The sequence below is a fragment of the Aspergillus versicolor genome (genome assembly GCF_001890125.1).
Source record: "Aspergillus versicolor CBS 583.65 unplaced genomic scaffold ASPVEscaffold_2, whole genome shotgun sequence".
Taxonomy (NCBI): domain Eukaryota; kingdom Fungi; phylum Ascomycota; class Eurotiomycetes; order Eurotiales; family Aspergillaceae; genus Aspergillus; species Aspergillus versicolor.
Window position 1 is genome coordinate 2,107,160 of NW_024467525.1, and position 12,056 is coordinate 2,119,215.

The 12,056-nt window shown below is 50.1% G+C and overlaps 5 protein-coding genes across 5 annotated transcripts; 3 read left to right on the plus strand and 2 right to left on the minus strand.

The window, feature by feature from the left end:
* Positions 1 to 168: 168 nt before the first annotated feature.
* On the plus strand, positions 169 to 2,004 carry ASPVEDRAFT_38065 (CCDC47 family protein). The gene is made up of 3 exons (XM_040811619.1): positions 169 to 377; positions 461 to 1,313; positions 1,372 to 2,004. The coding sequence occupies exons 1-3, from the start codon at positions 308 to 310 to the stop codon at positions 1,745 to 1,747; spliced, it is 1,299 nt and encodes a 432-aa protein (XP_040664339.1). The 5' UTR covers positions 169 to 307; the 3' UTR covers positions 1,748 to 2,004.
* Positions 2,005 to 2,114: 110 nt separating this feature from the next.
* ASPVEDRAFT_186147 (mitochondrial 54S ribosomal protein bL12m) lies at positions 2,115 to 3,175 on the plus strand. The gene is made up of 2 exons (XM_040808972.1): positions 2,115 to 2,423; positions 2,543 to 3,175. The coding sequence occupies exons 1-2, from the start codon at positions 2,208 to 2,210 to the stop codon at positions 2,873 to 2,875; spliced, it is 549 nt and encodes a 182-aa protein (XP_040664340.1). The 5' UTR covers positions 2,115 to 2,207; the 3' UTR covers positions 2,876 to 3,175.
* A 181-nt stretch (positions 3,176 to 3,356) lies between these two features.
* On the plus strand, positions 3,357 to 5,068 carry ASPVEDRAFT_126276 (uncharacterized protein; the record flags this gene model as incomplete). Its single annotated transcript, XM_040806352.1, has 2 exons — positions 3,357 to 3,867; positions 3,957 to 5,068. The coding sequence occupies 2 exons, from the start codon at positions 3,357 to 3,359 to the stop codon at positions 5,066 to 5,068; spliced, it is 1,623 nt and encodes a 540-aa protein (XP_040664341.1).
* A 449-nt stretch (positions 5,069 to 5,517) lies between these two features.
* On the minus strand, positions 5,518 to 7,482 carry ASPVEDRAFT_474724 (velvet factor family protein). Its single transcript, XM_040813789.1, has 2 exons — positions 6,681 to 7,482; positions 5,518 to 6,494 (listed from the first exon to the last, which is right to left on the minus strand). Exons 1-2 carry the CDS (start codon positions 7,205 to 7,207, stop codon positions 5,528 to 5,530), a joined length of 1,494 nt encoding a protein of 497 aa, XP_040664342.1. The 5' UTR covers positions 7,208 to 7,482; the 3' UTR covers positions 5,518 to 5,527.
* A 3,034-nt stretch (positions 7,483 to 10,516) lies between these two features.
* ASPVEDRAFT_50256 (sialidase family protein) lies at positions 10,517 to 11,833 on the minus strand (the record flags this gene model as incomplete). The annotated part of the gene is made up of 3 exons (XM_040814283.1): positions 10,517 to 10,954; positions 11,113 to 11,191; positions 11,298 to 11,833. The coding sequence occupies 3 exons, from the start codon at positions 11,831 to 11,833 to the stop codon at positions 10,517 to 10,519; spliced, it is 1,053 nt and encodes a 350-aa protein (XP_040664343.1).
* Positions 11,834 to 12,056: the final 223 nt, after the last annotated feature.

Here is a 12,056-nt window from a genome sequence, read left to right on the forward strand (position 1 = left end):
ACCTACCCCAGCTCCATCCTACCTTTCTTACTGCGTATCTCTCCCCCCGTTGATTCGATATCTTGATCAGTCTTGGCCGCTGCGGCGAATGGCGGGCTTGAGCTCGGGGCTCCACCAAGCTAGGCTTTTGCGGCGGACGTCAATTAATTATGCCACCCAAACCCAACACTTAACTTGCCTTCCCCATCGCCCCGGGTTTCCTCTCGCTTCTCTCCTTTCCCCAGGCCACGTTCGCAGTTCCGCCCTTCTCGACTGCTTTCCGCCCGGGCCTACTTCTACTCTCCCTCTCGCTTTTCCTCCCCTCGCAATGGCGGGAGTTCTCAAGAACGTTTTTGGCGGCGCCCAGCCGTCCAGCTCCGTCACACTAGAGGATGGTGGTAAGTCCTGCGCTTCTTTTGCTCTCAGTTGGGGCCCCGATCTTTGACTGAGCTCGGATAGCTGACTTTCCTTCCTACCCCAGATTTCGCCGACTTTGTCAAGGCCCCTGAAGCTCCCATCGTCGGCTCTCCGTCGGCACCATTTGGCCAGAATGGCGCTCAACCCGTCGTGTACACGAAATGGTATCGGGTGTGGGAGCGCACATCCCCAAAGGACTTCATGCAAGAAGCAATGGTTCTACCGATTATCATCTTAATTGTTCTGTTCCATTTCTGGGGCACCCGTAAAAATCGACGACGAGCGACGGAATGGGCCAAGGCCCATGCTTCCCCTCTCCGAGACGAGTTTGCGGTGGTTGGATTTGATGGCATCCAGAAATCGGACGACTCCGTGTCTGTGGAATTGACCAACCCCGAGTCTATTCTGAAGGAGAACTCTGCCCAGGAATTTTCTGCCTACGCGACCGGTCGTCAGAACGTCGCATTTCTTGATGTTGCTATTAAGATGCCTAAGCGCGCCAACCCAGTTACCTACTGGATGGACCAGGCATTTTCATTCTTCTTTGAAAGCTGGCCTGCACCCGAAGAGATCTTCGAGGCTACTGCATACACTTTCGATGGCAAAGAGAAGGACTTGGTTCCAGTTCCGGGCAAGGATACCTCTGGTCTCAAGGTCAACAACTCGGCTTATGATGGCTTTATCTTCGCGATTGTCCACAAGAGCCACATGCGTAACTTCCGGAATGACAGATACGACGCTTCGATGACCTTTACTAAGGACAATGCGAAATTGCCCCAGTGGGTGACTATTATGACCGAAAACGCCGAGATTACCGAAACTCTTCTCACCCCGGAGCTCATCGAGGCCGTGGAGAAGGCGGGCAACAGCTTTAAGTACCTTATTGTCACCGATCAGCCAATCGACAAGCCTACCAAGTAAGTATTGTTGTACATTACTACTGAACTGCGACTATGGTCTAACCGCTATTCTTAGGATCGAGGAAACTGCCCCACGCAAGCGCATCCAGCTCGTCGCATCTCTTGCCTCTTCTGCTTCCGGTTACGCTTCTACCCTGCCGCTATTTACCCAGTTCCTACGGTTGCCCGACAGACTTGTGAACCTTGGCCACTTCCGGCCCGAGGTTATGCGCAAGATCCGGAACGTCCGTGAGGAGGAGATCAAGAAGCTGCGCCGCCTGGATGAGCAGGAGAAGGCCGAAGAGCGCAAGTTGATGGCTGAGAAGCTGAAGAAGGAAGAGAGGGAGCGGACTCTCCGCGGTATGAATGCCGACGAGCAGCGGAAGTTCCTTGACCGTGAACAGCAGAAGGAGCAAAAACGTTCCATGAAGAGGTATTCCAAGCGTGGATAGATCGTTCTCCGAGGAACAACAAAGCAGCGAGATGGACTGAAACGAGGAAAAGTACTCTCGAATTATAATGCTGTTTATACCTTCATGTACAATGTATTGATATGCTATTTTGAGGGAAGGAAGAAGATTGAGCGGAGGAGTGCGAGTGCAGTTTTATGGCTGACTGAGCCAACAAGCGTTTTTACTATAATTCAGATCTCATCTGCCCAGTAGATATAATCTATATTATGTTCAAAATACATAACTGTAATATTCGCAGACGAAAGTGACTGGGCTCGTAGATACTAGGCCTGGTGCTGGTGTCACGTGACGGCGCCAGATTTTCCATCCCGAAAGTTGACTTTCTTTTTCGGTTGCGCCTTTTGAACTGTTTGATCGAACGAGAGCGTCACGACCACCTTTATAATTCCTTTCTTTCGCGTCAATTCTGTCGATTCTATCCTCCATTCTGCCTTCCACCATGTCGATGACTTCCCAGGCCGCAGCTCGATGCTGCAGACAGCTCGTCCGCCCATCCGCTTCCCTTCGCCTTTCCGCACCATATCAGCAGACAATAGGCCGGAGGTGGCAGTCCGCAGAGGCTGCTGCACCCGCAAACCCCAAGATTACGCAGATTGTCGACCAGATCAGCCAATTGAACTTGTTAGAAACGGCCGACCTTGTTGCTAGCCTGAAGGTGAGTCCCTACATAGCGCTATATTGATACTCTCCCGGGCCATTCCAGTGGTTTTTATACATTACACAGCGCCAGTCCTCCTGCGACTTTTGAAACTAACGTAATGTTCCAATTCGCAGTCCCGCCTAAACATCCCTGACCTCCCCGTTGGTGGCTTCGCCATGGCCCCCGGAGCTGGCGCCCCCGGTGCTGCCGCCGCAGCAGAAGAAGAGGAGGCTGCTCCTCCCGCCCAGGAAAAGACTCTCTTCAACATCAAGCTTGAGGCTGTCGAGGCTGCCTCAAAGGCCAAGGCTATTAAGGAGGTTAAGACGCTTCTCGGATTGTCGCTCGTTGACAGCAAGAAGTTCGTTGAGTCCGTGCCGAAGGTTCTTAAGGAGAGCGTGCCCAAGGAGGAGGCAGAGAAGCTTATTGAGACGCTTAAGGCTGTTGGTGCGAAGGCTGTTATGGAGTAGAATACATGTTGTTTTCTTGAGAGGGGTGTGTCGGTTGCTTTCTCCCGCTTTCCGGTTAGACGTGTTTTCTCTTTTCTGTCATATATCTGTGTCTTTCTGAAGGTGTTTTGATAACTTGGCCGGAAAGTGGGAGATAGGCAACGAATGTATATTATCATCTACTTTGGACTATTTTCTTATCCAGAAGGAAGGAATCAGCTCTGCATCGTTCGTTCTACTGCTCGGCCAGTTCTTATAGACTGCGTATGTGGAGGTTGGCTATTCGTAGACAATTATGAACTATTTTCTTTTAATCCAAAGCTTTTATAAAGTCATTCCAAAATATTCCAATCTCATTTGAAATCCCAAACACTGGTCCAGTGCAGCCGAACGCAGCTGAGAAACCAGCCCATTACCATTTGGTGTACGGACGCTCTCCGACCTAGTTTTATTTCTCCGCAACTCTCCGTCTCTTTTCTTGCACTCACCCCCAACAACAGTCATGTCGCGCACACGTCCTCCGAACCCACGAGAATTGAGCCGCCTACAGAATCACTGTACTTTCCTCATACCGCGCACCCGTACGTTTCTCTCTCCCGCGATCAACAATCACCTTCCCTGTAAACCGGACAACCACAACCTCGCGCATTCGCGACTTCTGCACACCACATCCTCTCGCAGCGCAGCTCGGCCGGCGCCTTCTACCCGAAAAAAAGCCTTTCAAATAAAAGACACTGGCAGACCCGGGTCTCTGGGCCACCGACTCTCCAAGAGCCCTCCTGAGGAAGACATCCCGTCTCGAAACAGCGTCGCCGAAGCTCAAGCTCAACTCCAGGCTCACCTGCAAACCCTCGAAAAGAATGCATTCCCACTTGTTAGTATAATGCTAAGGGATGGGGTGCTTGATAAGAATGTGACACCCAAGAAATTCAAACGGATCGGAGCAACGCTGTTACGGAATCTGTACACGTTGAACACTATATCTCCGGACGTAATTCGCAATATTGCGCGGGGTATGTCACCACTATTATTGCTTACTTCATTCAACCAGTCCATATTTTGTTCATTGGCTGACTGATATTTTCTTCTATACATGATACAGACGAAGACGTAGACCTGGACACCATTCTAGATATCGGCTTTGTCATTGTGCGAGGGAACGCTGGAGCTATTAAATTGGTGATCGCTTCCTGTTTCCGTGCTGGGTCGCTGGCGGCGCTCTTAATTGTTGCAGCTCGTGCTCTCCAGGCTTGTCACGGCGGCGGTAACGTGTATAATGCAACCACAGTTCGCAAACCTTCGTCTGATACCTCACTTTCTCGAATTGCCGCCATTGCGCAGTCCAAGAGTGAGCCGCATAATTCTGACCCGCGAGTCAAGCTCCTTTACGCGAAATATTTGGGCCTATATGGGAAGTACGAGCAGGGTATAGCACTAGTCCAGGAGGTGTTGCCATTGATTGAACCCAGTCGAGTATATCGCAAGTCGACTCTAAATATTACTAACCTCCTTGAACCACCGTGGCAGCTGCTCGCATGGCTAAAGCGTGAGCTGAGGTGGGCTCAAATTCGGGGGGGGGAGAGAGGCCGTGGTGACAAAAAAGGGGAAGCAAATGATGTACTCTCCCAGGAGGAAGTGGATGCGTTACGTCTCGGGGCGGTAGAGTACCAGGACCCAATTGCACTGATGCAATATGCCAGGTACATGGGGGAGGAAAGTGGGATACAGGAATACGAAACATACATGGGACAGGCAGCTGCGGCTGGGGAAAAAGACGCGTGCCGGAAATTAGCCAACTTCTACTATCTCATCTCAGTTGGAAAATATCCGCAGCTCGGGACGCGGGATGCAAAATCTACAAAGTTACAGGCGACTGCTGAGATCACTACAGGGGACATAGACTCGACGGAGACAGAAAACTCGAAGGGCGCTCTATCAACATTACTGTCCCACTTTGGCCCGCGTCCTCTTCACGAGTATCGCGCCCTGGCGATGGAATGGTACCATGTTGCTTTGGCCCAAGATTGTTTCGGTTCAGGACTGCATCTTTCTCTGCTCCATGGACAGGACGGTAACCATGAGGCTGCACGGGCAGTATTTCAAGAAGTTGAAGAGCGCGCAGACCCCTCAAAAATGACGGACTCGGCTCAAAAACTCATGGCAGCACTCCGGGAAGGAACGAACGTGCCAGTAGGGTTGCCTCTTGATGTGTAGCACATGGCACCTAATTACGGCAATATCTCGTTATCTGCATTCATACTTCTTCGTTCAGTGGCCATGTATATATATATTCTGAATTATTAGCTTTGAAAACTCACAATGGCCAATACTGGAATACCTGGCTTTCTCATTATGAGCCAAGTCGCAAGATCTACGTGGTCCGTAAAGTTCGTTGTCACTAGGCCTATGAATGCTGTATATATTGAGCGGCATCGTGATGAGCACACCAAAAGTAACGTCCGCAACGAAACATCAATGGTATTCCCGACAACGCCTCCTTCTTTACTCGTTTCATCGTAAGTACGCAAAAAAAAAAAAAAAAAAAAAAAAAAAAAAAAAAGACACCAGTATTAAACCGCCAAACTAACAAACATAAGCATAAACCCGCCAGTAAAACAAACGAAGCCAACCAGGAGCGTATAAGAAAAACCTAAGTACATGCCCAGAATGCACCTAATCACTTCTATTGGTCTTAGAATCAGCCTTCACAACCCTTCTTCCTTTCCCCATTCCCTTCCCTCTCGTCTTCAGCTCCACAAACCCTAGTTCCTTCAACCTCACAGTGAGAAATGACGAGTCGCGCATTCCGGGGAAGTTTTTGGCGGGGTAAACTTGGAATGGCTCAGACCATGCTTCGGCGAGGATAGGCATGGATTGGTCAGTATCTTCTACAGTGCCCCAGTTCATGAGCCGGAATTGTAAGCGGTACAGTCCAGCCGTGCGGACGGAGAGGTCGGAGAATATGAAGAACGAGGCTGGTGGTCTCGACGAATTGTGGCCAGTGTCACCACTGGACCTTCTTGCGGGTGCCTTTGAAGTGCCATTGTCGGCGGAGGGGTGTGAGGGCGCAGTGTCAGGGTCTGGTTCTTCGTCCACGTAGAAGGGCGAAACGAAGGATTTCCCGGAGAGTAATGGCGTGGACTGACCAGGGGCATTGCTATCTTCGATATTTATGCCTAAATCCCTGCCATCCCGACGGCCTTTACAGTTTGATGATTTATTTGACCAGGATGGATCATGGACTGGGTACAAAAGGCACCCAACTGTGAATCGGGGGTCTTGGAGGATAGTTTTGTCTTCTTCGGAGTCCGGGTTGAAATCTGTGATAAGCATTTGCAGTATTGGTGGGGGGTCCACGGGCCGTCTATCTCTATCACCAGCACCACAGGCGCGTGCAGCTATCGGTTGTTGTCTGATGGAGAGGTGGTAGCGAGAAGAAGTTGATGTACGTCGTGGTGGCGGGGACGGCGTTGGTGGGTGGTGAAGCAAGATCTTGAAATCGGATGGCATGCCGGCTGTGGCATTTCGTTGGTGTATCGGAAGCTGCTGGTAGCCTGGCAGAGGTGCTATCGTTGGAAAGGTCACAGGGCTCTTATCGGAGTGAACGGGACTCGGGAAAGTTGCAGAACTACTACTATATCTGAACGCCACGTATTAGATTCAAAGTTCATCGAAACTGGAATGTGAACATTGTCATGGACAATCGAAGCAATCTGACAAATGGAAGGGAAATAAAAGCATGAAAAAGGGTGACAAGGTCTGGATACTCCCCTTCAGGTATCCTGATCGGGCGAATACACAAAGTATGAGAGGGGGTAATTACTGCGAATCCACGTCGTTGATTCGACCAGAGGAGCCGACAGAACCACGGCTACGGCTTGAAGGGTCATAGTATGAACTTGAAGGCCCCGCATGTTCCATCATGGGTTTTGACATGCTTGGCCGCTGTATGCTATACTGTGCCAGGGAACCGGTTGTGTTTGGCGCGAAGTTATACTTCGAATCGGCTCCGCCATCCCAAGTCTGGGACTGTACCGGAAGTCTGGGATGGCTTGCAGTTTGCATAATTGTCGGCTCCTGACTTTGAATGACAGGAAGATGGAATCGCGGGGGTTCCTGCGCCAGATAAGGAGGGTTTGAAGCTGTTGTGTGCTTCTGATGGTCTGCTTCGGTTTCATATGTCCTAGCGTTCGTATATCTGCCATCGGGGATATATGTCCATGGTTGGAATGGCGCCCCGGACATCTGGAGAGGACTAAGTTCACAAGCCTGGATGGAACTTTCTGCGATCTGCGCAGGTTTCTGCCCGAATCGATGTATGTCGGCGTTTTGGCGGCCCACGTAGGTAGTCATCAAGAAGTCAAGGAGCGGTCAATGGATACCTGAGACAGGGCACCGGCGGGGAATAGATCGTCTTCAAAAATCGGCGCACAAAAGCAATGCCAAAGGCTCAGGCAAACATGAGAGTGTGTGGTATGCAATTGATGAAAGCTCAACAAAATGACCTGCCTGCGCAGAATAAATAGTGATTAAGGAGTTACACCCTATCTTGATAGTCCAGCAACGCGAGAGAGCATTCTCTTCTTAGGGTGATATTTCCAACCAGGGGGTATCGACAAGAGGCATGCATATGTTGGTTGATCTGAATGGTGCCTCGACCACCAAGAAATTGTCGCGTACAAGCTATTCAAGGCAAAAGCGAGACCGCCATGACAAAAAAAACACAGATAACAACAGCGACACAATAGAAGTAACAGTTATTATAAAACGGCACAGGGACAGAAATTCGAGGGCAGCGGTTGGCAGTTGACTGTTTGCTATTGAAATCGAACAGCATACAGTAACGGACTCTTGTGTCCTACCTCAGCTAGCGTTCAGCCTGTGGCCGTGCGGAGGAAAGGGGATGGAGGTAAAAGAGGCAGATCTGGGGAAACGGAATGAAAGTATTAGCGAGGCGTGCGTGTCCGCTGCATATGTGTGTAGCATTAGCCACGAACCGGGACAAACAGCAACAGAAAGAATGCCCTGTAAGGAAACAACTCCAGTTGTAACTATATTTCCAACCCATAAAGAGCTCCTCTTACTCAAACTTGCCCAGAAAGCTAAGAGGGGCTTGAATCGCCACGCACGGGAGGATACAAAGACTCGGCTGAGCTTATGTCGTTAGTCACTAAGATTAGGGCTCGAAATTCCCTTTGAAGGCGACCGACAAGAGCAACAACCCATGATGTAACTGGCGCTTTCGACAGTCCAGGCATCTACTTACGTTTTCACAGAACATCTTCAGGGATGTTGCAGTGGCAAAACAGACATGTGGGTTTCCTGCGGCAGGAGTGGCCAACCTCGCGTTCATTTATCGAGCAAATGATAGGTTCAGGCCGGACATTGTCAGGTCCAATCGGTCGTCATGAATGATGGGTGCAGATATTTGCCCCTTCTAAGGGACACAACTCACAAGCCTGCACCGCAAATGCAGGCTTGTGACGCCCTTTGCGTAGGTCGAGCCCAGTGCATTGATTCGTTGCTACTTTTTGTTTCTGCCAGATGCAGGCGTTCAAAAAAATTGAGCGGCTGATCCAACGCAGGGAGGGGTCAGAAGCAGGGATTATAATCCTAGCCTACTTGGGAAAAAGCAATGAAGAAAGTGGATGGGCGTGTGGCAGTGTGCAGCGTGCACTGTGCAGACCATAACAGCATTGAGGATTCGGTAAACCGTCAGGCGGAGATCCAGTGTCGTGCACGGAGCACTTCGAAAATTGTCGCATCACGATCTACCGAGTATATCCGGATGAATTTTCCTATCGATTGTCATAAACAAAAGGGTGGCGAAAGAAAAGTTGTGGGCACGTCTCATGAGTTCCGACCCTGGAGCAGCCAGCTCTCATACTCTGGTTCGCATCATGCAGATGCCTCGACAATCGAGGGTTACTATGATGAGTATGGGAAAGTCGGGAGCTGCGCGGCGCCAGACTTGGACAAGTCATACCGCTAAAAACTTGAAACTTTTGTTTGACCAGGAGTTTTTCTCTGACCGCAAGATTGATATGTCCGTGGTTTCCCAGGAGAGGCGCTTCGAAGCTGTTACGCACCAGGAACTGGCTATTTCGATATCCCTGCGCCATCTTGATGTCTTAAATCAGCTTCTTCGAGACATAATAATGCTAAAGTACGATTTCAGAATGTTAGAAGCAGTAGATATCATGCAAGGGAAGCCGGGCGGCTAATGAAATCAGTACAGTTCTCGATGTGACTGATGGTGCACAAAACCACGGACTATATCATATCGACCTGATTCCGAGCAAGGATGCTTGGAGTATAAAACTTATTATTGCCAATTGCCAGGTTTGATGATGGTCCGTTGCCACCACAGGAGCTGATACCCGCGAGGGGCTCATCTTGCACCTGGTTTAGGCCAACATTACTGGGATGCTTGAGGACGCTTATGTGTGTGTATTATTGATCTTTCGGTGTTGGTGGCAGATGAGATTATTACAGATACCGCCACATGAGAGCCGAAAAGGAACACCTATCAGAGCTTCCCCGTAAGTGATGGAATGTGTGGCATTATGCTCTTGCGAAGACGGTCAAAGGCCCAGACATGCATTAGCACCAACGGAGAACTTTGCTCAGATTCGTTAAGCGAGAGGCTACTGCATGTGGGTTTGCCTTGTTGAAAAACGAGGGTTGATGTATCACCTCAGGCATCAAGAGCTACCGAAGTATTCCCTGTAGCTTGGTCTCATAGAGGAGTTAAGTGGCGCATGCATACCACATCCCGAAAGAGAAAAGCTGTCATAACCATAATCGCAAAAAACACCCTTCGGAACATTGCGTCCACCATATGCTCGGGACGGGGTCCTCGGGTTAATTCCGGGTTCACTGGGGGGGAGAGTTCAAGTCGTATTCCTGGAATCTGCGTGTGGACCCTACGCATGGGCCACAATGTGACAATGTTTTTTCCACCCGCCGACTGGCTGCCGTCAAGCCCTTTGGGCTTGGGCTGAAACTTCTTCTGTTGTCAGCTCCTATAGCCAATCATATTTTAGCTTCTGGCAGGCTTTCGGAGAGAAACCCGGCAATTATCGCGTCGAGGAACTCTAGTTGCTTCAAAATATGGTTTGGGTAAATTCTCCAACCCCGGAATTGAGCCCCAGAACTTGTAATCTGAGCGAATCATTCATCAAAGGGCATTTGGAATTCGCTCGTGCTTGGCGAGTTGGCACCTGTCAGCGTGGATTACGACGGAGACGAAGCAGCAATGTGAGACGAACTAACTTTCTAGTCCTGTGGAGAAAGGCAAAGTGCTGATCCCTTTGGATCTGCTGTGATTCCGTGAAGCCTGCGACGACTCGTTATGAGGATCCGAGGAGAATAATTGGGATGGACAGTGGACTTTGCGTTTCGGTGTTTGCGTCGTCAAGAGTTGACAAATGACTAACTTTGAAAGAGGAAGCTGGTGTGTGCCCGGTCAAGTGACCTTCCAAATGCTCCCTCGATGCAACCATCGCTGTTCATCTGCACGCACGGGGCCATAACTACCGGACTGTAGAACTTACAAATACCACTACGGTGTTGAATCCAATCCCAAGGCCCCGGGCCCAGCTTTCCTCAGACGCAACAATGAGTTTCTATCAGCTACCTACATCTCAAATCTGCCGTCTCTTACAGAGCGCCTAGCGCCTCCTCCAAATTCAACAAGCTCACAGTGACCTTGTTCTCTTCCCCAAGAAGTACACCTGCGCCATGCAACAACACGAATCGAGGATCTTCCTTAAGGATACGCAAGTTCCTAGTGTAACTGTGTGGTTCAGGGGTTGGCACCTCAGTCCACTCGCCCTCACCAAGAGCCTGGTTCACGAATATAGTGTCTTGTGTACCCGAGCTGACCACAATAGTTCCATTCCTTCCTCCCCACGGTGTCCAAGTAACGTACGGAGAAGATGTCGGGACTGTGCCGCTTGACACGACGAGTTCGTGATGCTTTGCGTTAATGAAGCCCTCTGGATCGGCACTGATGCGGTAGTATAAGGGGAACGAATAGTCGGAAGTATTGAAGAAGGAGCCGTATTCGTAAATATAGAAATATTTGCCGTTGGGAAGCTTTGCTTTAAGTCAGCGAATGCAGACAGACGAATAGAATAGATCATACCTTTGTGACAACGGGCATTCCAGGCCTGTCTGTATATGTTGGGTAGGCACTAACAACATCACTGGTTAGTGGGGAGGTGGGTAGGAGAGGACCGGAGAGAGCCCTACACATCGTTCACGGCGGGGCCCCAGTGTAAAAGATCACGAGTAACCTGATGAGACAATTTCTGACCATGGGTTGCATTATCTCTCTGGTCGGCATAATAAGCAATTAATTTGCCTTCGCTACAAACACGGACGTAACGTAACGATTAGAGTTGAACGTCAAGCGGGAGTAAAGGAGGGATATACTTACTGGGCAAGCAAAAAGGGCTCCCAAACAGGTGTCAATCCATTGTCCGGGACAGCTTTCCCACCTGCAGCGATGTGGCTTAAGAATTTCCATGTGTGACCCTCGTCTTGCGATGCATAGAGGTCGATCTGTGTTGAGCTCAGATCAGTTGGGATACTACTCCCAGCCAACAGCAGGGTTCCGGGACGGAAGCGGCCCACGCGCTCTGGCAGAGAGTACAGGAATGGCTGATAGCGAAGACCCAGCCCATTGGCTGTGTCGTGGACTCGGGAGATCTCTTTCCAGGTCTTGCCGTGGTCGGAGGAACGGTAGATTGGGAAGTATACCGCAGGAGGTTCCGGTGAGTAGTTCTCCCACGTTGCTAGAATATCCCCATTAGGCAATTGCTCGTTTCGTGCATAGAGAGTGCGTGGGATGGTGTAGTTGCGTGGGGGGTCGAAGATGACGACTTCGGAGAAGGGTTCTGGTCGGTTTGGTCCTCGATGTGCAGCAACTGCCGTTATCGCAGCGACGAATGGAAGGAAACGTCGGAGCTGCATTGTTACACAAGAGTGTAATTCTCTCCAGATAACGACCTAATTGAAGGCTCCGGCCTAGCCAACCCCTAGGTATTTGACGATTGGTCTTCCCTTTATATAGCCAGCCCGCAAATCTCCCATGAGCTCAAATGAACAGCTTCATCCCACCGGAGTTAAGTCAAAGTCGATTTTAGCAACCGGGCATTGGATGACGAAAGCAGACGTGAGGCTTTCGGCATCGTAC

What these genes read in the sequence shown, in the direction of transcription:
- ASPVEDRAFT_38065 (XM_040811619.1), top strand. Translation starts at nt 308, where the DNA reads ATGGCGGGAGTTCTCAAGAACGTTTTTGGCGGCGCCCAGCCGTCCAGC. An exon ending in CGTCACACTAGAGGATGGTG is followed by an intron (nt 378 to 460) that starts GTAAGTCCTGCG and finishes TTCCTACCCCAG; the next exon opens with ATTTCGCCGACTTTGTCAAG. An exon ending in CCAATCGACAAGCCTACCAA is followed by an intron (nt 1,314 to 1,371) that starts GTAAGTATTGTT and finishes CGCTATTCTTAG; the next exon opens with GATCGAGGAAACTGCCCCAC.
- ASPVEDRAFT_186147 (XM_040808972.1), top strand. Translation starts at nt 2,208, where the DNA reads ATGTCGATGACTTCCCAGGCCGCAGCTCGATGCTGCAGACAGCTCGTC. An exon ending in ACCTTGTTGCTAGCCTGAAG is followed by an intron (nt 2,424 to 2,542) that starts GTGAGTCCCTAC and finishes TCCAATTCGCAG; the next exon opens with TCCCGCCTAAACATCCCTGA.
- ASPVEDRAFT_474724 (XM_040813789.1), bottom strand. Translation starts at nt 7,207, where the DNA reads ATGACTACCTACGTGGGCCGCCAAAACGCCGACATACATCGATTCGGG. An exon ending in CGAATCAACGACGTGGATTC is followed by an intron (nt 6,495 to 6,680) that starts GCAGTAATTACC and finishes CGTGGCGTTCAG; the next exon opens with ATATAGTAGTAGTTCTGCAA.